Source organism: Podarcis melisellensis (genome assembly GCF_964234715.1).
Source record: "Podarcis melisellensis genome assembly, chromosome: 15".
Taxonomy (NCBI): domain Eukaryota; kingdom Metazoa; phylum Chordata; class Lepidosauria; order Squamata; family Lacertidae; genus Podarcis; species Podarcis melisellensis.
In genome coordinates, this window is record NC_138532.1 from 9,628,266 (window position 1) to 9,655,031 (window position 26,766).

Sequence of the window (26,766 nt, forward strand, 5' to 3'; positions counted from 1 at the left end):
GGGAAAGGCGGGGAGGGGCGGCAGCGTCGAAGCGTCGGGGGCTGATGGCGTCACGGGAGCGACGACGCGGAAGTCGCGGCAGCAGCTGGTGCAGGAGGAGCAGGTGGCGGCGGCGGCGGTGAGTGCGAGCGGCTGAGGCGCGGGGTGCGGGGGGTGGGCCGCTTCCCAGGCCGGCCCTCCTTGGCCCCTAGCCGCCTTCTTCCTCCTCCCCGGCCCCTCGACTAGGCAGGGCCTCCTCCTCCCAGCCGGGCTCCCACCCCTCTCGCCCGGTTACAGGGACCGTCTTGCTTCAGGCTCTGCTCGCTCCAGCCAGGCCTCCCTGCTCTAAAGCCAGGACCCCCATGGTCCTTCCCCGGCCCTCCCTCGCCTGTTCTTTTAAGGGCCACCTTGTCATTGGTTGTAGCCATGGGGGGGGATGCAGGGGGGGCAGCGACCATTTCCCCAAGTCAAGAATTAATAAAAAACACTTAACTCGGTTCTTCCCCCCACCCAACATAAAGCCTTCTACGCCCTTGCACCCTGCTTTCTTTAAATAACAGTAACAATAATAAGGATTTTTTTTTTCTCTTCCTTCCTACCCAGCTGACACGTAGGGAGCCGCTTTTTACATCCCGAAACTTGTTGACCTTTTATTATATTTTTTAAAGAGGGCCCCATCTCTGTCCTGCCTCGCTAACTGGTTGGTTATTAGCAGAATACAGATGTGGGTGGCGCTGTGGTCTAAACCACAGAGCCTAGGGCTCGCCGATTGAATCCCCACAACTGGGTGAGCTCCTGTTGCTGCTCCTGCCAACCTAGCAGTTCGAAAGTGCAAGTAGATAAATAGGTACCGCTCCGGCGGGAAGGTAAACGGCGTTTCTGTGTGCTGCTCTGGTTCGCCAGAAGCGGCTTAGTCATGCTGGCCACATGACCTGGAAGCTGTCTGCGGACAAACGCCGGCTCTCTAGGCCAATAAAGCGAAATGAGCGCCGCAACCCTAGAGTCGTCTGCGACTGGACCTAATGGTCAGGGGTACCTTTACCTTTACAGTGCAATGAAATCCAAAGAAAGGCAAGCAAGTGGGGCGGGGCAGGGCAAAGTGGAACTCAATAGATTAAAACAGCAGGTTTTTAAAAACACAGTATGTATATTTATATTCCCAGAACTCAAAACTTTTTAAAAGACTAGGAGATTTTTTAAAAAGAAAGTATTTCAACACACAAAAGAAGGTTCCATATGAGCTCTTTCCTTCTCATAATGAGCTTGTGAGGTAGCCTAGGGCTGTGTTTTGGTGTCAGGTGGCCCAGGATCTCCCAGTGAACTTTGTGTTTGAGCAGTATTTGGAGCCTGGCCTCCTCAGTCCTTCTCCAGTGCTCAAGTTTGCTCAACCACGCTGGCATTCTTGTGTGTCTGGCACCAGCCATTTCCTGAAAAGGCTTAAAGGAGAGGACTTGGTCAAGCTCCAGTAATTAATGTCACATTGAATGCTGTAGCCATTGGAGAGAATCTGCCCAACCCCTACAGCTCTGTTTTGTGCATATTTACTTGTAAACAAGTCCCAGGTGTTCAGTGGGGTTTGTAGGTAAACAGGTGTGCTGCCCACAAAGTTTAGAGCTCTAGACTTGACTAAGAAGACCACTGGCCTGATCCAGCAGGCTCTATCTAGTCCAGCATCCTGTTCTCACAGTGGCCAGCCAGATGCCTGTGGGAAGCCTGCAAGCAGAACCTGAGCACAACCTCACTCTGCACACCTGTGATTCCCAGGAACTGGTATTCAGAAGCATACTCTCTCTTGACGGTGGAGGTAGAATATAGCCAGTCTTCCAAAATTCAGCTTCTTTGGATGTCCATGAGTTCATGGCTTGTGAGAAAGGGGAAGGAACCTTTCTCTATCCGCTTTCTCTATGCCATGAATAATTTTATAAACTTATAACACGTCACCTCCTACTCGCCTTTTCTCTAAACCAAAAAGTCCCAAACATTGCAACCTTTCCTCATAGGGGAGTTACCTCATCCCCTTGACCATTTTGAGATCTCAAATAATTTTCAGCTGTTTTTCTCCTGCTTTGGTGGGAGATGCGGGGAATTGTGGGTTATGCGGAAGGGCAAGTAACATTATTGATATATGAAGCATCGTACTGTGTTGTAGCTGCTTCTCTTGTCTTTTGATTTGTGGATTAATGCCATGTGGACATTCCTTATATCATACTTCACCCCAAGGTAGAGCTGCCTTCCTGGGGCCACCACCCTGAAAATTCAGCAGATTGGGTTGGAACCGTAAAGCAAAGTGGGGTTCAACTTTTCATCCCAAGTGAGTCACAAGAGTACTTGGACATGGAACCTGCAGGCCACACAATGCCTTGTCCTGTATGGCAGGGGAGTGAGACCAACATTTGACAAGGACACCCATCTCTCAAGTCAGCTAAGCAACAGCAGGCTTTGGGAAGGGAGTGTGAAGCTCTGGCGGTGTCCTAGAGCCCTCCCTCCTCTTTCCTAAAGCTGGGAAAGCACTAACTAGCCCAGTGCTTTTGGAAAGGCAGCCCAAGGGCTGGGGGGTAGGGTGCCAAATGTTGCTGAGGGCCACATGTTTGACCACCCTGCTCTGGAAGGTCCTTTCTCTGCTTTGCAGACTGCATATCCTTTCCTATCCACTCCACTTCCTAGTCAAAACCATTTCTTGTTTTGTGAATTGTCACCTCTCCAGTGAAGAGCTTTCACAAGCACCAAATCCCTGCCTGGTACTGTCTTGTAGCTGCATCTCATAAATCACCATTGTGGCTCTTGGATATCTAACATGCTGGGTGGTCTGGGGTGTTTTGAAGTCATGTGAGTTTTCACCTCTTGGCTTTCTAGAAAAGAAGTCATTCTCACTGTTGCACACAGACACATCCTGGGAAGAAGTTATGTAACTCTTGTGTCCTCCTTTAACAAACAGCAGAGTTGCATAGCCTGTGTTCCTGTTTTCTGTGTTCATCTTAATTCTTATCTTAATGAGAAGAGAACAGGAAATAAAGTTGTTTAAGTAATTTCCTAAAGTGTCCATAGACTCCTCACAGCAGAATGCATTGCCTTGCTCACATATGTTGTTGGCCTCCATCCGTCTCAGGAGACAGTGGAAGAGTGCGCCATTGGGGGTAAAGTCAAACCATTGGGGCTCTGCGCTCCTCCCAGCGGTCATTTCTCCTCTGGTCATTGCTGTGGATACAGGACCTGACAGTCTGCCTCCAGGCACTGCAGGTATTCCCACACAGCAGGGTTAATGTTCCTAGTCTTCATGTCAGGTTTGCTGACACCTTTATAATGCAGAGTTGGTCTGCCAACAGGCCTGAGGCCAGATCCCTTGGGGATCCTGCTATCTTTCATTCTGTGTACGTGACCAAGCCATGTTGCTGAGATAGAATGCTGGGAATGTGGGCTTTGCAGAGCACACCTTTTTTTGAGACTATGTCCTGCCATGTGATGCCCAAAATCTTAGATGAATGTATCGCCTTGCTAACATTGTGTGGCTTGGCTGATTCATAGAAGTAATCAGGTTGCTTCTCTGTAGACCAAAGGTGAATCCCAAGGCCCACGTTCCCTTCTGGACAACTTTACAAGTGCCACATGCCATTGGTGGGTGGAACCAGAAGCAAAAACATTCCAATACTACTTTTGTTCAGTAGGCCAGCGTTTATGCACACTGCTCTTCTTCCTCTGTGTACTAATAATGGTAATAATCATGAGCACACGCACCCCTGCCATTATCTGAGTTCAAGGACACATTCCGGCCAGCCAAAAACACCTGAGAGTCTCAAATAGGTATGGGGAGGGATGTGGTCTGGGAAGGGTCCCATGAGGCAGATTGAGAGGTTTGGAGGACCACTTTTGGTCCCTAGTCCTGAGGTTCCCCACCTGCAATCTAGTCATTTATGTGCTGTGGCTGCCTACTGCTGGCAGCACACTGATTTCTGAAATAGTGTCCATCCTATTCTTCAAGACAAGCAGTGTCCATCTGATGGATGTGAGAAATTTGGGCACAATCCGTTAGGAAGTCCTGTGTAAGATGGATGGTACATGGATATAATGCTCTTGTACATTTGCTGCTCATTTCAATGGGGCCACCCAACTCATGAGGGGCAGGCAGAAAGAGCTTTTCTCTGATGGCATCATGAAGACGTAGAGTCATCCAGGGATGACCCAGAGATCTTGCCTCAGGGCTGCAATCCTAGCCCCACTCACCTAGGAGTAAACCACAATGAACTCAGTAGGATTTGCTTTTAAAGGGTAGACATAGGGCACTGTAACTTGTTTGAGAACAGTAGTATTCCTTGCATCCGCAGCAGATCAGAGACAAAAGGGAGTGAAGCCAGTGATGTGAGAAGAGTGGAAGGAGGGTAGCAGAAGACATAACTGCAGCCAATTTTTGTGTGTGGATCTAGTGTTGTTACAGGCAGAATCTCCCAAGGGGAAGAGTCATAGAGTATCTGCTTTGTGTAGTAGAAGGTCCCAGGTTCAGTCCCTTGCATCTTAAGGTAGGGCAGGGAGCAAGTCCTGTCTGAAATCTAAATAAGTTTCTGCCAGTCTGTGTAGACAATACTTTACTGAACTAGAAGGACCAATGGTCTGGCTCAGTAGAAGGCAGCTTTCTGTGCTCCTGTTTTCTATATGCACAATTTTCAACTTGCAAACTGGGCATCTGTCATCTGGGGAAGATAGATGTAAGCTGCTGTGCTGGAGAGGAAGAGAAAACAGAGAGAAAATGTGAATCTGGAGCTTGTTACCCAACATTTTTTAATTAATGGCTTTTAGTTAGGGTTACTCACCTAACTAAATATTAGTTTATTAATTTCACAGGTTCTAGCCAATCAGTTATATTTCTATATAAATGCACATAGACAAGACCATAATTCCAAGGAAATATCATACTTCTCCTTAGGTTTATGCACATGTGTATTGCAATATACATCACTTCTACACGAGAGAAGTTCAATGGCATGTTGCCACTAGCCTTTAAAATTAACCTTAAAAAGAAAAACACTGCTGGTTTATTGAGGGAACCACTTTTAGTTTTTGTTTTGTTCAGTATTGCAGCTCTTACTATATGGATTTAGTGTGTTTTAGTTGAAGTTGCACAAATTGGACTATGGGCTTGTAAGGCACATCTCTTTCGATAGCCCTTATTTCTTGATTCCTTTGGATATGTAGCTTCTAGTATGTTGGAAGCTCCGAAGGGAGTGCTTGAAAAACACCCTAGGATTACAGCCTTTCCTCTGAAGTGTCCCTCCCAATAATCTTATCTAAACAGACTTGGCAAAGTTGATCTGCAAGTGACAGTTGTGCATCATGTTTGCTAGCTGTTTGGGAGGAGGGACAAGGCTTATGATCCAAATCAGCTTCCCCCAACCATGAGTCTTGAGATGTTGTTGAGTACAATGCCCATCATCTCCAGCCACATGGCCAACAATCAGGGGTGTGTGTGTTTGGGTGTGTGTTTGTGCAGGGAGGGGGCAGGAGTTGTAGCTCAGCAACATCGGAGAACCCAAGTTTGGAGAAGGCTTTTCAGAAACCTTAGTTCCTGGTTATTGGAAGTCCTGTTTCCAGCTTGTGCAGTTTCATTAGGTTCTGCTCACACATTGTGAGAAGTAGACACTTGTCTTAAACACACACACATCCGAGATTCTCAGGAGATGGAATTTGAAGCAGGGAATCAAAAGACAAATTAAGCAGGCAAGACAGTCCTGGAGGATAGGGCAACAAAGGACCATCAGCTGTGGTGGATGAAACAGAATCTCAGTGTTCCAGGGCATAGAAAAGAATTGACAAACAGGAGATATTAGCCTGTTCCTTTGTGCTCTGTTTGGGAGCTTGCGATACGGCATTTGGGCAGGGAAGGAGGATAGGACAAAGTGGACCTTGATCTGATCAAGCAAAGGGCATTCTTAACTGCTTAAATTATAACGCTCTAAGGCAGGACATCCTGTCCCCAGAGGTTCAGAATAATGGGCCTAGTTTCCACACAGAGCTCTAAAGTATTGCAGGACTCATTGTTCTTTTCTTTTCTTTCCTTCCCTGCCCTTCTCCTCCTTGTCTAGATTATACTCTCAGGGATGACTCAGCTGGGTGCCATAGCAGCTCTAGCTGCCAGCCTGGTGGCAGCTGCTCTTTTTTCTGCAATACACAAGATCGAAGAAGGGCACATTGGTGTTTATTACAGGTACGTGCAGGCGCTTAGAGGGAGCTCTGCTTTCTGCAGATGTGTGTATGTCAGTTTATACCGCTCTCCAGATTATGGTTTCTAGGATCAGAAAGTGGGGGAAGCCCTTAAACACTCAAAATAGTTCCCTCTTCCATGCAGCTTCGATTTGTTTCCTGTTTAGCACTATTGCCATGGTGAATGAATCAAATGGCTCCTAGGAAGAGTCACTGCCAGTCAGTGTAGACAATACTAAGCTAGATGGGCAATGGTCTGATGTACTATATAAGGCAACTGCCTTTATTCCTTGTTCCTAGTTCTTGCCCTGCAAAACAGAACTGGAAACCCACTTCAAACAATGGTTTCTCTTAGGTAGGCACTGACCATACCCTGCCAATTTAATCATTACAGACTATAGGTTATTAATTTTTATTCCCTTTAGAATATATGCAGGCTGCTTGCCAGGAAGTGTCAACACATACAAATGCACATTATCAAATAAAAAGAAGCATAATAAAATATAAATGATTAAAAAAACAAGAACCAACGGTAATACACATTCAGCCTAGTACAGTAAGTTAAAGAATTATAAACTAAAGTAGCCCCATATATACAGCAGCCCAGTGAATCTCACATTCAGGAAGAGAGGCAAACACAAAAAAATGTCTCTTCAGCAAGAAATGATTTTGAAAGCGGAACCGTGTGCAGGAGAGGTGGCAGTGGCAGTGTTCAAGCCTGCGTATTTCTCTTAAGAGCAAAGAGGGCTATAGAACTGCAGATCTGTCTCTGTTTATTCTATGTCTGCTTCTGCCAGATTTTGTCTGTATTGATAAACTACTATACTTCCCCTTTTTGTGAGTAAGCACCAACTCCCCCCCCCCCCCCAGCAATAAAATCTCTATATCTGGATGTACTGAGTGTACCAAAATAAGTTCTACTCGGTGTATACTCATTGAAATTAATCGGCCTAAGTGAGTCATGCCCATTAATTTCAGTGTGTCTGCTCACAAGTATGGCTAACATTGGATACAATCCTGTGAATCCTCAGATTCTGAGAATGTGTATGTTATACGGTAAAGTTCATTTTGAACTCAAGTTGCCAAGACTCTAGGATGTGACAGTCAACAAATTCTCCAATTCACTCCAATGGAAGAGGCTGTCTCGCGGCATCATTTATTATTTTTTAAAAAAAACTTGTATGCTGCCTTTCAGCATAAATATTCTCAGGGCAGCTTGCATCAGTTAAACAGAACAAGGAAATGTACAACAAGCATAATAATTAAAAGAGTAGAGGATATTAACAGTAAGAGAATAAGGCATGTGGCATTGTCAGTGCCAGGAAAACCTCTTAAGAAGAGTCTTCCTTATGTAGGGTGCCACAACCGAGAAGACCCTTCTTGCAACTCACCTCTAGCCAGGAGCATCCAGAGGGACCTGAAGTGGCAATCTCACTGTAAAGGCAGGCTTTCAAAGGACTCACCAGCACTTTGAATCATGCTTGGAAATGAACCCTGTGAAGATGTTTAAGATATGTTCCCATTGACTGTTCTTGGTGCTCATTGGCAGTAACAGTGAGTCCTGCTTTGTCCATTTGCAGGTGCAGTTTGGATTCAAACCATGCCTGTAAATGGACATTTCCCCTCTGAAATAAATCCCAGCTGCAGCTGTGAATGGGCAGCCTCAAAGGCACTTGCAGTCGGCACCGATCAGCGATCTCCACTTGCCAGCGAACAATTGGATGCACCCTTCAGGCTCCCAAATCTTTTTTTTTTCTCAGATGCATTTTCACCTGCCACACACCTGACATCACATGTGCAGAAAGAGAATATGTTTTAGGGGAAACTGCCTCTCAGGCCAAACTAAGACCCCTGCTAGGCCTGTTCTAAAACTCCCATTATTCTGCAGCAAGGATCACAGCACTGCCTGATATAAATGCACACATTTCTCTCTTTGTTTTTAACAGGGGAGGAGCCCTGCTGACATCCACCAGTGGCCCTGGCTTCCACCTAATGCTCCCTTTCATAACCTCCTATAAATCAGTACAGGTAATTTTCATTTTTATGATCTCCTTACAGGAATGTGGCACATAGAGTTCTTATTAGTTGCACCCAAGTAGTCTGGGATGCTGTATTAGTCTTTTTTCCTAATGGCAAGTTCAAATTCTGAGCCTGGAAAAGTGTCATACATTGTTGTTGTTATTGGAATGTAGCCTGCTGTGTAAAATCAACCTTGTTACTCTGGTCATCACTGGCATATATTTCCTGAATGAAGGGACACAGGTGGCACTGGGGTCTAAACCACTGAGCCTCTTGGGCTTGCCAATCAAAAGATTGGTGGTTCTAATCCCCATGATAGAGGGAGCTCCCACTGCTCTGTCCCAGCTTCTGCCAACCTAGCAGTTCGAAATCACACCAGCCCAAGTAGATAAATAGGTACCGCTCTGGTTTCTGTCACGATATTCTGTTGCACCAGAAGCGGTTTAGTCATGCTGGCCACATGACCCAGAAGGCTGTCTGTGGACAAACACCGGCTCCCTCGGCCTGAAAGCGAGATGAGACCACAACCCCATAGTCGCCTTTGACTGGACTTAGCCATCCAGGGGTCCTTTACCTTTTTCTTTTTTTTTAACCTTTATTTCTCCTGAATGTTGCCCCGGTGGGAATGTGGTCGTACGCCATTGTAAGCGATCCAGTTCATTACAAATCCTTTTGCTTTCTTTCTCCCTCTCTCTAGACAACATTGCAAACAGATGAAGTAAAAAATGTTCCATGTGGCACAAGGTGAGTTGTAGCCCCAGAATTGAATTTGGTGCCTTTATGTCCTTCTCAAGCTCACAGGTTGAGGCTGCTTCCCATATATGCCGTTTTGGACCTTCTTCGACTTCTGTGGTGCCTCTGTGCAGTGGCACTGAAAAGCGGCTCTGCTGAGACAGTAAATGGAAGCACCTTGCCCCAAATTGCCTTATTATGCTATATCCTGCAATGTATATGCACACCTCTATGTAGGCTGGGCGAAGTGTGTTCTTAAAGCAGGCTTCGCTGAGCGTTTAGAATCAAAAAGTAGAAACGGACAGTCCAAACCTCTAAAACAAGATATCGCACATCAGAAGTCGAGCTTTCCATGTTAAGAAAAGCCGAATCATGTGGTTTGGGTAAATAGATGCACCTTCATTAATTGGCCTTGTTTGCTTATATTGTCATTGCCGTAGACGTGAGGGAAGTACAAATAGCTGTGCAGGCTCCTGTTTGGACAGCCCACTCACCCCTTTCTTCCGCAGATTCCTTTAACCTTCTGTTTGCATTCATAAGGGCTAGAAACATAGGTTATGGGGAGTTGCTTTGGTTTTTCAAAAGGAAGCTCAGATTTTTGGGATCCCACAGCAGATAGCAAATTCTCTGTATGTACAGTGCAATTTCTGAAGTATAGGGTTGTATTCAACTAAGTTCTTGGGAGCGGAAGGACTTCTCTGAGAAAAATGGAACTTCCCCAAAACTGCTCCAGAAGGTTGGGGAATCCCTAGACCAGATTTGGGGGAAGCAGTTGTGGAAGTTGTTTCCGCTCACGCAATGACTTAGCAGGATTCAACCCATGTTGGTTTGCCTGCACTTAAAACCTCTTTTAAGGATGCTTGTGCAATGCATTACAGAAAATCCTTCAAGAAATGTGATTGTATGACCTCTCTAGGCAATTAAGCGCCTGATGGCACCATGTTTTCCATGCAAATTTGTTTTTTTCCTTCTGAATGGGATGTCCTTATTGAGTTTTACTTCTCAGAAGAAGCTGTGAAGCTCTCTGTACCTGCCACTAGATGGCATTTTCTCCTTCATTAACGTCAAAACTTTCCCTCTATAGCATTTGGTGTTTGGGGTGAATGCTGCTTGGGTGGTGGCCTGAACTAGTTGGAATAGCGTGCAAAACAGAAACCGTGCTTGCAAAAACAAATGAAAGTCAGTTAATTCTGTTCTGAAAACTGAAGTAACCCATTACTGAGAATATTTTTTTAGTCTCAAAGCTGAATACTCAGATGGCTCAAACAAATAGTTTGGCTATAAAATTAACCATAGATCTACGCAATTATCTCTTTATTGTCATAGTCTGTTGGGAGGAACTCAAGTGACCTAAAGCGTGGGCAACTCATTACACCAGGGCCAGACAACATGGTACCCTCCTGTCCCAACCAACACAGCCAGGTCAGGGATGACGTCTTGGGGGGAAATGCTGGGTGTGTGCTTAAAGAGCAATCACTCATGCAGTTATATTTTTTGTATTCTTTGTTCATGCTCTGCCTTGCCACAAAAGGACTTGATCCCCTAAGTAGCTAACAATTCACTTTAAAATAAGCAATAAACCTTTAACCACAATTTCACACAGCATGTAGTTAACCTATGGAATTTGCACCCTCAAGGTTGGTCGCCAACTTGGATGGATTTAAAAGAGGATGAGACAAATTTGGGGAGGCGGATGCTATCAACGGCTACTAGTCATGGTGACCATGTTCTAAATCCACTGAATATCACTTGCTGGGTATCAAAACTGAGTATCAAAAGTGCATACTTAAGCTCTGCTTCTGGGCTTCCCATAGACATCTGATTGGTCATGGCAAGAAAAGAATTAGATGGGCTCTTTTGACGTTCTCCAGATCAAGCCAGTTGTCCCATCTAGTTCACAATCCTGTTTCCTGCTACAGTGATGAACCAAATGCCGGTGAGAAATCCACAAGCAGTGCATGAAAGCAATGACTGGCTCTGTTTTTGCTCTCCACCAGCTGGTATTTAGAGACATGCTACCTCTGAAGCAAGAGGTTGCATAGAGCTGCCATGAGTAGTAACAATGTCTCTGGGCAGTGGAAGCCAGCAGAGATGGAGCCTGGTGGGCCTCTCACGGGACAGCTTCCCACATCTATACAATTCTTTATCCCATAGATCAGTGTTTCTCAAACTGGGGTCCCCAGCTATTGTTGGACTACAACTCCCAGCATCCCTAGCTAGCAGGACCAGTGGTCAGGGATGATGGGAGCTGCAGTCCAACAACACTTGGGGCCCCAAGTTTGAGAAACGCTGCCATAGGTCCTGCATACGTGCTAGAACTAGATAAGAAATCCTCCCTGTTTCGATTTTGCTCTTTTTCTTACAGTTTGTTGGTTAGGCACTGGGTACATTCTAGCCTTCGATACATTCTGTCTTCATCCCTAGGGTGTGTTATCAAAACACTCACCTCTCTTCGCACTTTCTTTCTGCAGTGGAGGAGTGATGATCTATTTTGACCGAATTGAGGTTGTGAACTTCCTAATCCAAAGTGCCGGTGAGTTTATTGAGCTCTGCTTACTTGTGCTTCCTTTTCCGGGCTGTGGCGTGGAGGAGTGTGCAAGAGTTTGGGGGCTGGATTTGCCACACAGAATGTTCACACCCGTTCCAGTAGTAATATAGTTTTATTTACTTTGAAGATTTACGCCCCACTTTTCAATCAAATGAGTTTCAAGGCGGCTTGCGACAAACAGGTAATGATAACCACAAAAAAACAACAACTTTTGAACATACTCTCTCGCACACATATTGCAGGCATGCACCACACAGCAGCAACTCTTACTCCTCCGACAGATAGATGGGGCCAGAGCCTCCTTCCCTTCAGTTCTGCAATACCAACGCAGCAGACAGCAAGGAACATAAGTAGCTGCCTTATGCTGGGTCCAGTGCTTGGGTCCATTTAGCACAGTATTGTCTACACTGGCAGGCAGTGGTCCTCCAGGGTATCAGGCAAGACAGTTCCCACCACTACCTGGAGATGCTGCTGACTGAAGATGGCGCCTTATGCATGTAATGTTTTACTACTGAGCCCTTCCCCAAAGAGCAGAGTGTCCTTGTCCCTGGAGCTGCTCCATATTTGTCCAATGGATGAGGCCTAGCTGGCTTCCCTCTTGTCCAGGGAGTCAGGGCCTTCCCAGAGGGCCAGAATATATTTTTCTTCTCACCAATCCTGGTGAGGCATAGTGTATTTGAGCCCTGATAAAGTGCAGCAGACCCATAAGCTTTGTAGGAAGAAGTGGAGTGAGATTGGCTCTTCTTGGGTCATATTGGGAGTCATCAGACCTGCAGTCTCCATTGCCTGGCCTGAAATGCCTCCAGGTCTACTCACAGGCAATAGTGCCCACGCCCAGGGTTAAACAGAGACTACAGGGTGCTGCCGCCTGCTGTTGCAACCTGCTACTGTTGTTAAGTGTGAGGGCTGATCTGAGCTGACAGCACCCTTTTCTCTTCTCACCAGTATATGACATAGTGAAGAACTTCACTGCAGATTATGACAAAGCTCTCATCTTCAACAAGATCCACCATGAGCTCAACCAGTTCTGCAGTGTCCACACTCTCCAGGAAGTTTACATTGAATTATTTGGTGAGTGCCTTGATCACTAAAATGGAGGTGGTGCCACTGATGTGACCCACTTGTTAGCATCTTTTTAAGGGTGGTTGGTTTTTTTAATGCGTTCTAGGCTGTGCGTGTCCAAGTGAATGGAGTTAGCTCAGTCTGTAGAGCATGAGATTCTTATTCTCAGGGTCATGTGTTGCAGCCCCACGTTGGGCAAAAGATTCCTGCATTGCAGGGGAGTGGACTAGATGATCCTAGTTATTCCTTCCAACTCTACAATTCTATAATTCCATGAATGAAAAGCTGCTCCACTTCAGAGGCATGTGGTACTCTGTCCAACGTGACTAATTCACACGCCACACACAATTATCCTTTAAAATTGTCTAATTATTTGGTTCATTATCTTACCAGATCAGATTGATGAAAACCTGAAACTGGCTCTCCAGCAAGACCTGACATCCATGGCACCAGGACTCATCATACAGGTAACCAAGAATATTAGAGGTGGGGGTGGAGTTCTGGTCCAGTACCAGACAAGGGATTGAAGAGCTGCAAGCTAGACTTAACATTGTCCCACTTTGCTCATCAAACTTGCTGATGCTCCTGGATAGATCTTAACATCAAGCAAGCAGAAGAGCGGAATTAATTTTTCTTTTTGTGCTGGCTTTTTGTTAGCAGAGCTTGGACGGGCAGCAGATAATTTGAATCTTTTAGAAGTCTGTGCAAAGAATTTGGTGCCATACAGCACCCACCCAAATAGAAGGGCCACCCCAATTTTGGGGGATCCATGCTGGGGGCTCTTCTGCCAACTCATTGCTAGACTCTCCTGCGCTACTTTAGACTGCATCAGTTGCATGCTAACAGAATGAGAGTGGAGACTGCTTCCTCCCATTGCAGATTGTATTGAGTTGTAACATGGGGAGTCTTTCCTTGATTAGGCAGCATCTCGTGCTCCAGATGGATATATGATAAGGTCGCTATTGACCGAGTTGAGCACATGCTGCTCAGCAGCCTCCTTCCCTCATCATCCTCCCTTTTTATTTCCCCAGGCAGTCCGAGTCACAAAACCAAACATCCCAGAGACAATTCGGAGGAATTACGAACTCATGTAAGTAGCAGGTATTCTCTCCTTCGCTTTCAGTACAGTTGTGACGGTGTGTAGCTAGTCCCCTGGGCTAGGTTCTCATACTCAAGCAAACCATGTTTTGGTTAAACAAACCATGGCGAAATGCAAACCCAGGCACTGCACCTTGGTAACCTATGCAGTTCGTTGTAACCAACTCACATAGTTTTAAAAGAGGATTGGACCAATTTCTGTAGGATAAGTGAGTACAAGTCATGATGACTGTATGCTACTTCTGTGCCCAGTAAGATCAACAGAAGATGGCTACCACGTTCACGTCCTGCTTGTGAGCTTCCCAAGAGCATATTTTTCACCCATGTGGGAAGCGGGATGCTGCACTGGAAAGGTTTCCGGTGTTCTCCTGCGGGACACACACTGTTAACTTTTTGTACATTGTGTGGCTGCCCTTGTGGATAAGCAGTTGTTCGCCTCTCATAGCCAAGATAGTTCAGTATTGCATGCTTATTGTCAGGGCATTCTTCAGCTACAGAGTCTTCTCTCTCTGGACCACTCATCGTTGTCTCACCAGCGCTCCCCAGGCTCTGAGCCTTCTTCCCTCCCACCATTCCTCTGCATCCAACAGGTGGGCAGGCAGGGCCATAGGCAGAAGTGGGCAGAACAATGCATGTCTCAGTATAGTAGGCCAATTTCTGCACATGCTCATGTACACCTCTCTAGCATCCATCCAGGCTAGCAAAAGGCATTATGAGAGTTCAAGGACACATTCCAGCTGGGCAAAAACAGACAAAGAGGTTGCAAAGCATGGCCAGATAGGGAGGCCTGAGGTTCCCCACTCCAGTTCTAATCAGGCTGCTTCCAGGAGCATCTGCTGTTTCTGCCAGTGTTTTACTTATTCACCCGTCTTGGTCCCTCTAGGGAGAGCGAGAAGACAAAGCTGTTGATTGCAGCTCAGAAGCAGAAGGTGGTGGAGAAAGAAGCTGAGACGGAACGCAAGAAGGCTCTTATTGGTTTGTGTGGATATTTATTTAGAGAACAGCACATGGGGTTGCATAGCACATAGGAAGAGACTTCATCCCTAGGGGGATGTGAGGCAGGGTAGCCGATTCATCAAGAGGTTGGTGAGAGATGAGGTGATGACAAAAGGCTTTGCTAAATAAATTGTGTGCGCAGCATCTAATTTGTGCACAAGGAGATTCTTGATTGCTGCCCCTCTTGGTTCCTAGACCAGGCCTGCACACATCTTATCAAGGCAAAAAGCGAGAGAGTTTGGATTGAGAAAACTGTCCTATTGGTGAGATAATCACAGTTGTTCATGGACAAGTGGTAATGTGCCACGAGCTAGTCTTAATCAAAGAGAGAAGCATATTCCAAAAGAGAAGAGAAGGTTTCTGTTACCTTGTTGTGTCTGCAGGGATGGCAGGAGGGGCAAGTCAGTGTTTTGAAGTAGATGAGTTGAGCTTGCCAGGTGTCTTGCTGTTCCAGGAACTAATTAGCCATGCTGACCATCGGAGTTGGTTCCCATAATCATCGGCCTATCTTTCCTAATACAGAGGCAGAAAAAATAGCCCAGGTGGCTGAAATAACATACGGGCAGAAGGTGATGGAAAAAGAAACTGAGAAGCGAATCTCTGAGATTGAAGGTAAGCAGCTATGGAAAAGATTTTCCATCTGACCAAGGATGTCAGAGCACAAATAGGCTTAGGTATGGGCCTGGTGGATCCCTCCTTTCTCGCAGATGAATATTTTAAGGTCCAATAAAGATGAAGTTGGCCACTTTGCATCTAAGAACATCAGCCTTCCCCAACTTAGTGCCCTCCACATTTTTTAACATCAGCTCCAGTCATACCTGCATTGACTATGTTGGCTAGGACTGGTGGGCATTGCAGTTTGAAACCTCTGGAGGGCACAAGGTAGGGAGAAGACGGACCACAGGATACTTGACAAAAGACAGGCAGGGAGTAGAAGTGTGGGTTATTTATTTTGCCATTCTCTTATCCTGCCCTTCCTCCCAATGGGAGCATAGAGCAGTTGACAATGCAATATTGCATACAAAGCTGTGAACAGCAGTAACCATTTGTTAAAACCTCACATCCAAGCCAGATGGTAAAACAAAATATAAACATCAGTAGTAGACGTGACAGTAGCAAAACCATAAAAAGTCACATTCCAAAGGCCTGGGCAAATAGAAAGCATCTTAGGAAAGGTAAAGGTACCCCTGCCCGTATGGGCCAGTGATGTCCGACTCTAGGGTTGTGTGCCCATCTCACTTAAGAGGCCGGGGGCCAGCGCTGTCCGGAGACACTTCCGGGTCATGTGGCCAGCATGACGAAGCTGCTCTAGCAAGCCACCACCAGCGCAGCACACAGAAACACCGTTTACCTTCCTGCTATAAAGCGGTACCTATTTATCTACTTGCACTTAAGGGTGCTTTCGAACTGCTAGGTGGGCGGGAGCTGGGACTGAAAGACGGGAGCTCACCCCGCCGTGGGGATTCGAACCGCCGACCATGCGATCGGCAAGCCCTAGGCGCTGAGGTTTTACCCACAGCGCCACCCGCGTCCCTATAGAAAGCATCTTACCTTGATCCTATTTATAGAGGACAGCCAAATGCCCTTTGGGAGGGAACTCCATAATCGAGTAGCCACAACTGAAAGTGCCCTCTCTCATGTTGCCAGCTGCTGAGCAGAAGCTGGAACAACAAGTGGGGCATCTCTGGCAGGTCTATAGAGCTGAATAGTCCAGTTCTGAAGATGGCAGTCCATTATGTACCTGGGTCCCAAGTCGTTCAGTGTTTTATGTCGCCAGGTTGCAGCTGATTCAAGTAGTCCACACATGTGGGGAACATTCCCCCCCCCCCCGATGTTTCTGAACAGCAGCTCCCATCAGCCCCAGCATGGCCAAAGGCCAGGGAGGATGAGAGTTGCAGCTCAGCAACATCTGGAGGGCCCAAAGTTCCCCACACCTGAAATAGTCCTTGTGGTTGAGAAACATCTTTGGAGCAGCACCATCGAGTGAATTGCTTTTAATCCCCGTTCTGCCTCCACTGATTGCATACCTCCACACTTGCATATCTCCCTGTTTCCAGCCATGTGTTTCTTTGCACATGAGGTTGTTTAGTTTCCCCAGCCAGGATTCTGTAAGCCAGAAGAAATCTGCCAAACGTTTCAGCTCCCCTGGTATTTGTGTTTGTTTGTGTTTCTGTAGAATTTGCAACTCTCCTTCCACAGTTCAACATGTCAGCCCTGGATACCTTTGTCCTCACATAGAACTGATGCACTGTAGCAGAGCATGTGCTGTGCATGCCACAGTTCGGTTCTTGGAGCGCATGAAGCTGCCCTGTGCTGAGTCAGACCAACAGTCTGTTCTGGACTTGCATTTTCACAAGACGGCGCTCCCCAGAGTTTCAGACAGGGGCCTTTCCCAGCCCAAAGCCAGGGATTCAACCTGGGACCGTTTGCCACTGAGCTACAGCCCATGCCCTCAGCCAAAGAGCTGCTGCCAGTTGATTACAACTGCAGGCATGTGATGTGGAAGGATTTCCCCTCCTCTCTGTCATTCCTATTGTCGGGCAGATTCCTGGACCTGGGAAAGGCTGTGCCGGCTGCCTCTGAGCAGCATGTCCCTCAATCCTGTTAGGTTCATTAAAGGCCCTGTCAAGCTTTGCAGCATCTCGCTGAGGAGCCAATTAGTGGTTTACAGATCAGCAGTCTCTCATTAGGCAGTCCCCAGCAGAGCGCTGGTGGTTTTCTTTCTCATCAAGGCATGTTGCCAGGTGCCAGGCCCTCGATGCAGCCCCCTAGGAGTCGGGAGGCCCAGCCGAACCCTCGGCAGAGAATGTTTGGCTTTGTCCCAAGCCGTTCCAGCTGCTCTGACAAGTTGATTGCTGTGTGCTCTTTGAATCTCAGGCACTCTCAGCTGTTGGAGTTGGTTGCAGCTGCCCTCTTGGTATGTGAGCAGAAATGACCAGCTAATGGATTGATGTGTTTTGAAACAACACGAGCACAGACTGCAGGGGGAATGTGACAGGCTTCCCCCCCCCCCCACACACACTTTTTATCTTTTCCGTTTTTTAAAAAGCAGTTTTGCAAGAGTTGCTTTTAAAATCGTGGGCTTTCTGCGCTTAAAGAGTTTTCCAAACAAGGTTTTACACCTCGTTGATCAACTGCCGGAGTTTGTGGCTGGGTCTCTAGAATTTCATGCAGCAGGTTGAAACTTCTTTGGTTTGTTTCTTCCTGAAAATCACAAAGGAGGGAGCGGGAGGGAAATGGAGGACGCCATAGATTGGAAAGGGCAGAGCTGGTATAATGCCACTCAGCACTCTGGGAAACAGGGGTGGTTACTCATAGCTTGTGTAGTTTTCATTTAACTGCACTGAGTGGGGCTGAATGATCTTGAATGCACCAAGTTAGGGGAGGCTGATCTAAAGTATCTCAGTTGTGTCTTTTTTGTTTTCATAGTTGCTTGTGCACCACTTAAAGACCACAGCAATTAAGTGGTGTATAAATTGTTGAAACAACAACAACACCACCTGTAAATAAGCCCACAAAAATTGCTAGCCTGCCCACCCCCCAAAAAAATACTAGCCTATTGTGGTCTGGCAGAGGATAACTGCCTCTTCTGTAGCAGTCAGTTACATCTCTATATTGGAGCTCTCCATCCCTCCTTCTCTGTTCCTCTCACTTGCCTGCATGGAATTCTCTGAACTCTCTTGTGTGCCAGTTCTTCTTGCCCGTTTCTACCAGACAAATCCTAGCCTTCATGTTTTACAGAGAGAAGTGTTAATTTTCATCAGTCGGTACTTATACTGGATGGGGAACCTGTGGCCTTCCAGGTGTTGTTGGGCTCTTTAACTTCCATTGCTCCTGACCTTTGGCCATGCTGGCTGGGACTGATGGGAGTTGTAGCCCAACACCCCCTGAGGGCACCAGCTTCCTCATCCCTGTATTAAAACAGTCTGACTCGCTAGCGATACAATCTGAATGGGCGCAAGTGAAATTCTGTTCTCTGCTTCCTTCCCTTCATGTTCCCTTCTAACTACTGCCAGCCAATATCCTAGGATCCCAGTCATTTCCCTATTTCTGCTCTGGTTCAATCCAAAATTGTGCTGGGGCTGCAGGAGGCGGAGTTTGGACTTTGGTAAAGCATTGATTACAACCATGAAAACTTGTGCTGTGTTTTGAAGGTGGAAATGGGTAAGTAAGGGGCTTTCCAGGGACTTGTACAGCTTCCCTATACTTCTAAATCTCCCCTTCCTCTTTCTGCAGATGCTGCATTCCTTGCTAGAGAGAAGGCGAGGGCAGATGCTGAATGTTACACTGCTTTGAAGATGGCAGAAGCCAACAAGGTCAGCTGTTCTTCCACACAGCTGGCATCCTCAGCTTGTGTTACAGGTTCCCCATGGCTCATCCTCCTGCAGGGAAACAAGCATGGTGCTGTCATGGTGCTTTGGGCTACAGCTGCAATCAATCCCAGCTAGCACTGCCAGTGGCCAGGGATGTTGGGAGCTTACTCTAATAACATCCCAAAGACATCCCCATATTGGCTACTGCTTCTGTAGATGCAAAGGCTGTGTGATTATGATTTGACATGGGTTTGTGGTCTCTTGGGCCTAGTTCTTACTCAGATTGCAACTGAGCTAAGTAAAGACTGAAGTGCTTTAACACAGAGATGGGGAACCTGAGGTCCTCCAGATGCTGTTTGACCACAACACCCATCATCCCTGACCATTGACCATGCTGGCTGAAATCTAGCAGCTTCCTGGAGGCCATAGCTTCCTCATCGCTGCTCTAAAATGTCATGCCCTCCCTGCATCTCACTTAGTGGCCCAACCATCGAGGCGCACACAGTTCCTTTTTTGTATCATTTTTGCATTGTTTCCAATCTGTCGACAGCCACCTTGGAGATAATTTGATCCATAGGCAGAACCTAGGTCTCCCAAGTTCACCTCCATTGTCGGAGGCAGTATGCCTCTGAATATCAGTTGTTGGAAACTGCAGGAGGGGGAGAGTGTTTTTGGCGCTCAGGTTCTGCTTGTTCCACTGGAGTATCTGGTTTGTGAGAACAGGATGCTGGACTAGATGGGCTATTGGCCTGATCCAGCAGGGCTCTTTTGACCCTCTTGAATTTTAAAGGATCTCTCTAACCCTGGGCTCTTGATGCACTTTCTTTTCTTGCAGCTAAAACTGACTCCAGAATACTTGCAGCTCATGAAGTACAAAGCAATTGCCACCAACAGCAAGATCTACTTTGGCAAAGATATTCCAAACATGTTCATGGACCACGCTGGGACTCCCACAAAGTCTTCAGAAGGACCCACAGAGGAGCAGAGAGATGAAAACTGGCTAGGAGCAGGGGAGGGTTTGTGAATCTTGAGTCTGGCCAACGGGGCAACCTGATTTTTGAATGAATGGAACTGACGCCTAGCGCCTCTCCTCAATGTGATTTCTTTCTCTCTTCTGGGATGTCGGAGAAGAGCCAGGCAAAGCTGTGCTTTTTTTAAAAAAAAAGGTGTTTGGGGGGAGGCAGGCTGGTTTGTTGGAAGCACATAATGGGACAGCTTCCTGACTTATTTCTCAGCAGTCAGATTCACTGTCATGTTTGTGCTCGTGTGGATGGAGAAAGCAACACTAAGAGGCTGCAGCATTTTCCTGATGGACTCTGCAGCCAATCAGTTTCATTGCAATTAAAGAAGGGGAGCCTTTTCTTGCTAGAAACTGTTCTTTCCTCTGGCAGTTGTGCACATGTTACAAGTCAAGTCCAACAGGTGGGTGATAAGCATCTTACCCAGCAAATTCAGCAGTCGGAAGGAGTCTCTCTCTCTCTCTCTCTCTCTCTCTCTCTCTCTCTCTCTCTCTCTCTCTCTCTCTCTCTCTCTCTCTCTCTTCTTACCGGTCTTTGAGTGCTTGATGTAGCCCAGATTTGATAATATGCACACCAGCTAGATACCAACTACATGTCCTTCCTGGATTATTAGGATTCATGAGCATGCTGTCCAACCGTTGGATTTTACCTGTAGCATATATGTTGACCCCATTCCACCCTCAAATAAAGGTGCTATGTTTTGAATTAAAACACACAGAGACACTACAAATTCTAGATTTTGGCTTGTGTTGTGGAGCATTGAATATCAGCACACTAAAGGGGTTTCCAAATGGTGCTTATTTCAGGATGCATCCATACAGTACGTCTGAACCCCACAGTCTACCATCCTCTCCTGATGTGCTGATAGGGACAATCACAGGGCCAGTGTTGGGTGGAATGCAGGCTTTGCCCCCACAGTAATGGTCTGTCTAAGTGCAGTGCTCGCAGGGGAATAAGTTACCTTTTCCAGGAATGTTACTTCTGCACGAGAGAGCATTGGTCAGCCAGGTGGTCACCCTGCATTCGCAAATTGACCCTGGCTTGCATCCCTCTTTCTAGACCATGCATGCAAAACTGGTCATCCATCAAGCCAAGCTCACCAGCCATGTAATCATGGCCTGCTCGATGTTTTACACACACACACGCACACACACACACCAAGTTCCAACTAATTTACTAAGACCCTAGCAGGCCACCGTACATGCCTTGTGTTTCAGCTTGGCAAATCTCTAGTTGCACACCTGTGTTCTAGATTGTAAACCAGCAGTCAGATTCTCTGTTTCCCTCAGCTTCATGGGTGCAACTGTCCTAGTCCAAATATTTCAGTGTCTTCCTAGAGGAAGGCATCTGGTGGATATCCACCCCATGCTTGCTCATAGCAAAGGTTTCCAGCGGTGAATAGCATTACTTTGTACTTGTTCTGACCTCATTTTTAGCTCTTGGAGGGTTGCTTTTTGAAGTGATCCTTTGAGTGATGCTTTGGGGGAATTATTTTTGAATTGGCATCAATGCAGTTGTGGATTTTTGTCCTGGGGACAGCCCTGTGAGCTGCCTTCAACTTACGTAGTTGCATCCAAGTTCTTCCATTAGCAGTAAACTCTTCTTCAGATGATGCCCTTGGTTAGACTGTAAATGTCAGACCACTTCCTCTAGATTAATCCCATTAGTGTTTGTTCTAGAAATGGTTTGTTCCAAAGCAGCTGGCAGGCTTTGATTTAGAGGTGGGCTTTGCTTTGTTTCCCTGATAACTGTGCTATCTTACATTAGTCTGTGCTATAAGTGTGTTCAGTATGAGGACTGTAATGGGGAAACTCTGACCCTCCAGAACTGTTGAATTCCCAGTTCCCATCAGCCCCAGACAGTGTGGCCAGAGGTCAACATCTAGTATCCCATTGTTGTGTTGGGATACTCGGTGACGTCTGTTTTCCAGAGATGATATTAAGCATATGCACCTTGTAGACCTTGGATTCTATCCAGTGCTATTTCTACTCATAGTGGGCCCACTGAAATTACCATAACAGAGATAGCTAACTTAGGCGATTTTAATGGGTGTTCTCTTGAGTAGGTGTTAGTTGGACACAGCTCCTTATTATCAGCCCTCAATACAATGCCAATGGGTATAGTCAGAGTAAGAAGACCTGGAAGCCTATTACATAACCTTGATTAGTTACACGCAAAATTGGCTGTGCAGTCAAGGCCTTCATTCTTGCAGTGTGTGAAACTTCTCTTTGACATGACAGATAAGTGGATTGTGGAGTCGTTGGTTTGTTATAAGGCCTGTCCAGTGGCACCCTTGTCGACAGGTTCCTGGGTTTCAAAACACTCATTGTGTCTTATAGCTTGCAGCTCTGTGTTTTAAACATGGCGTGGCCTCTTTCATAAATGGGGCTGAGATGCAAAGAAACACTAAGCTCTGGTCTCCAAAGTACTTATCGCTCCTCTATTTTTGCTTCCAACCATAGTCCCATTCTTCCATACCAGGTTAGTACAGAGCAACAGCTACATAAGGCATCATCTTGCTAAACTCTCCTCTATATCTGCCCCATAGTTGGGCGGGACATCACAATTATCCAGCTTCTGCTTCAAAACTTGTTTTGTTTATGCATAACAAGGGTCAACCACAAAATCTTTCTGCTATGCTTCTTGCTATCTCTCTAGTTCTGATTCTGCAAATGCCCTGGAATAATTTTTGAGGTGTTACAAATTTCTGGGACTAGGGCTGATGTGAATGCGCTTTTTAAAATTAGTCTGGTTGCCACAATTCCTGGCTTAATGGGATGCTTGCCATAGGTCTGTCTAAAAGGGTGGTTTGGACAGTCTGATAGACTATACTGTGGTGTGCTGTGCTCTTGCAAGATGACTTTAGAAGTGAACAGAAACCACAGGCTACTTCTTCCTTTTGCTTTCTTAACTTGTCCTTTCAATATGCAAGTAGGACAGCATCCCGAAACTGCATTTTTGTAAAATGGGAACAATAAGTTGTGAGTCTGCAGTCCCCAAATGGGCTTAGAGAGTCCCAGACACTTAGCCAGATGTGCCTTAGATTTCTTTCTGATGGTTCCCACATTACAAACCACAGGTCTCCTTGGCTTCCCTCACCCCACTGCTTTCTTGTATGCATCTTCCACGTGCAAAATAGAGGTCTCCCCCCCCCCCCCAGTTCCTCTTGGAGTGAAAGGAGATCCAGATTATTGATGCTCCCAAGGTGTGTGTGTGGTCCACTCAAGATGAAAGGTACAGTCCTTGGGAACCTCTTTTAGTGTAACATTACAAACCTTTCTGATGGTGATGTATATTCAACACCTAACTTTGAAAACAGAAAAAGCTGTGCTGTACTCTGTCCTGTGGTAACTCACATTAGGCTTAGTTTCCATTGAGGTAGTAGAACCTGCATTGGGGCTTCATGTTGTAGGTCTGGCTCATATGATTGCTGCTCCGTATAAAAACAAATCCTTCCGTGCCCACCTAGCATGTCTAGGGGGATGTGAAGTTGACATTCTTTTCCTTGACATGCTATTCTTCTAAGTGCAGGTTTAAATTTTAATGGAGGAGCAAGCATGTGATCCCTCACCTGCAGTCTCAAGTGGTACATTCCAGGCAAACATTGACCATGTCTGTGAAACTTTGGCCATCGTTACCCAGCCCTGTTTTGAACTTTAGTGGGTTTGTGCTGAGTATCGCAGGCGCTAAGGGAGAAGCTGACCTATGTGATATGCAAGTATTTCTCAAGCAAATTCTTGAAAGATTGTGGTGTTCTGTTTAGCAAGCCCCACATGTCCATTAGAGGACCACATACTAAGGCACAGCATTGGGGATTGAAAACTACATTATCTTGAGTTCATGCTGCTTGCTTGGGACAGGAGAGCTGTTCTGTTGGAATCACTGAAAATTACAGCAGTGATTTGAAAATTGTAGCGTCTTTTAATGTCCATAAGGTGATTTTACCAACCACTGGACACCTTAATAAATAACTTGATGTATGTCCGTCCATGCCTCTTGTAACATGAGAAACAAGAAATTGAGTCTGATTGTCATAGGACTTGCAGTGTATGTCTTGATTCCCTTTCCCTCAAAGCACGTTTCTTTCTCACACTTAACCTGAGCATCAGGAGGTACTGATTAACTTCTTAATATGTGAAGCAACCTTGATATAGGGGTGTGTGTGTGTTGTTAATGTATCTGTGATTCATCCGTGTTTTTTAAATATTAAACATGGATGGCAGAAGACAAACTTTCACAATGAAATTTGGTAGAAGGTACGAGAGAGAAGAAAGGGGGACCTTTGCTAATAAATAAACCTATTTCTGTCTAATGATTTGCTTCGCTGCCTTCTCTTTTTTCTCCCTGCACCCCAGCATGATCCACCAGCCAGGCAAAATGCATCATCTAGCCTCCGAGCTGAAGCTAGGAATTGTTTTTGTGGCACACACCTGAGCTGATAATGTCAAACCTGTCTATTTTCCTTTTGCATCAGAGTACTAAGTGAGCATCCAAAATCCAGAATGAGTTGAGCTTAAATATCTGCTCCAGTCTTGCTTTGGGATTGGTTACTTTATTGCTGAACTTGAGTGGCTATTTGTCTATGACGTGAATATGCTAGAATCTACCTGATGCTACATGTCAGTTTCATCAGGAAGTTACTAAAGGATGGTTTCAAAAGTGGAATAGGTAGACACTGAAGTGTGTATGTAGCTCTTTTCACATCATCCTTGCAGTAAAATTCCTGTCTAGTATTGTGTCAGATGCTGGAATAGAAAAAGACACAATTTCCCCCCCTGGCTTTCATACTATCACACTTTGCAGATGGTATTATGCATGTAAAAGAATGTAAAAATTAAGTGGGAAAATGTTTATATTAGACTTGTGGGATGCAAGTCCTGATTTTTTTTTAAATTTTTGGTCCTGCTGAAAGGGTGGAGGATATTTTCTTACACAAGCTTTTTTTAACTAGCAAAAACTAAATTCCAGCAAAGCCAAAGTGTATTATATGACTTCTTTTATATGACTCTGATGTAAAAAGATTGATTAGAATAACTAAGTCTTTTGATTCTTTTTATATAGAGAAGTTCTCTAAAGAAAACTTAAAACCACTATTCAATAAAGAGCAGCAAATATTAATTTCGAATAAAGAATTAAGGTGTAGATTTCTCCTGATAAAACAATTAAATTCTTTCCAACCTGTTAGGTACTGGAAATGCAATTTAACAATTTTTGTTGTTGTTTTAAGTGTGATCGCTGCTTTGTTAAAATGAGATAGATGCCTTTTCTGAAATGCTCTTTGGGCTCTTAGGAAATAACTTTTTTATAATTCCTTTTTGTATGTGCATTGAACAAAGTAACACTGAATATATTTTCCTCCTTTTTCCTGTGTGCAAGCTTTGCAAAGAGGATGTGAATTCTTAAAACAGATTTTCTTAATGAGGGGGAAATGGTGAATATCACTGTCTTGGCCATCATCCGTTCAAATATGCTGCTGTCGTTTCTGACTCTCTTGGAATGTTTTCAATAGCAATTGTGTATCAGATTAAGACCAGCCTGTATGTTTCAATATTGTAATGAATAAAATGTTCTTCACTTTTAAGATTAGTGTCAATGGAATGGGCAGATCTGTTGTGTGTAGAGGGGGATCAGTGCGCATTCTGCTGAGGTTTGAATTATTTATATAAGGGATATTGAAATAATTGCATAACTTAGGAGCTAGGCATTTTCCCCCATGTCTTCCATGAACACGGTCTTAACATTAAGTCTGTAAGTGATTGTGGAGGCCAATTCTGGATCCACACGTCCTTCCACAGTGGGGACATTGGTTTCCAGGCAGGAGTTGATCACAGTGATGGTTTGCCAAGTGTGTCTTCCTCTTAGCACGTTTCTCCCTTTTGTCCTGAGTTCGAGCGCCTTCAAAGTCCATGGCACCTTTGGTAAAGGCTGTTCTCTAATTGGAGCTCTCACAGACCAGTGTTTCCCAATTGTTGGTGTTTATACTACATTTTTTTTTAGATTTGCCTTGAGAGAATCTTTAAACCTCTTTTGTTGACCACCAACATTAGGCTTTCCATTTTTAAGTTTGGAATAGAGTGGTTGCTTTGGAAGATGATAATCTGGCACCCACACAACATGACCAGTCCAACGAAGTTGATGTTGAAGAATCATTGTTTTGACATTGGTGATCTTTGCTGCTTCCAATCGCCTTCCCCCTTTCTTCCTGAGCTCGAGCGTCCTCAAAGTCCATGACACCTTTGGTAAAGGCTGTTCTCCAACTGGAACACTCGCAGGCCAGTGTTTCCCAATTGTCAGTGTTTATCTGAGAGTCGTACAGTCGTACCTTCGTTGCCAAATGCCTTGGAACTCGTACGTTTCAGCTCCTGAACGATCGAAAACCAGAAGTGAGTGTTCCGGTTTTCAAATGATTTTCAGAAGCCGAACGTCCGGTGTGGCTTCTGCGGTTTCCAATTGGCTGCTGGTCATCTTCTTACCAGTCCTGCTGTCCAAGACCAGCCATGAGCCTATATAGGTTTCTATAGAGGGCAATCTCTCTGACTTTTCAAAAATTAGGTCCTCGTAATCGTATATTACAATTACTAGGAGGTGGTATTAGCTGGGATCACTTGTATCTTCTTCTTGGACCGGGTCCTCCTTTGGGCCACATAGGACCCTAAATCTCTGCATATTGTGCATACCTATAAATCTGCCACTGACCACACACACACACATACCCAAAGACAACCCCTTGAGGTTGGAGCCAGCTCATTAGCAATAGAACGAGGAGTGCCAACTGAGGGGAAATGCGGAGAGGGTGTTGGAATGGAGTATC

General features: G+C 45.6%; 1 protein-coding gene across 1 annotated transcript; it reads left to right on the forward strand.

Moving 5' to 3' along the window:
* Positions 1 to 45: 45 nt before the first annotated feature.
* On the forward strand, positions 46 to 25,536 carry ERLIN2 (ER lipid raft associated 2). Its single transcript, XM_081891130.1, has 12 exons — positions 46 to 118; positions 6,051 to 6,172; positions 8,115 to 8,196; positions 8,885 to 8,931; positions 11,391 to 11,452; positions 12,413 to 12,538; positions 12,923 to 12,996; positions 13,561 to 13,619; positions 14,511 to 14,602; positions 15,146 to 15,235; positions 18,860 to 18,939; positions 19,772 to 25,536. Exons 2-12 carry the CDS (start codon positions 6,066 to 6,068, stop codon positions 19,958 to 19,960), a joined length of 1,008 nt encoding a protein of 335 aa, XP_081747256.1. The 5' UTR covers positions 46 to 118; positions 6,051 to 6,065; the 3' UTR covers positions 19,961 to 25,536.
* The last annotated feature ends 1,230 nt before the right edge of the window (positions 25,537 to 26,766 follow it).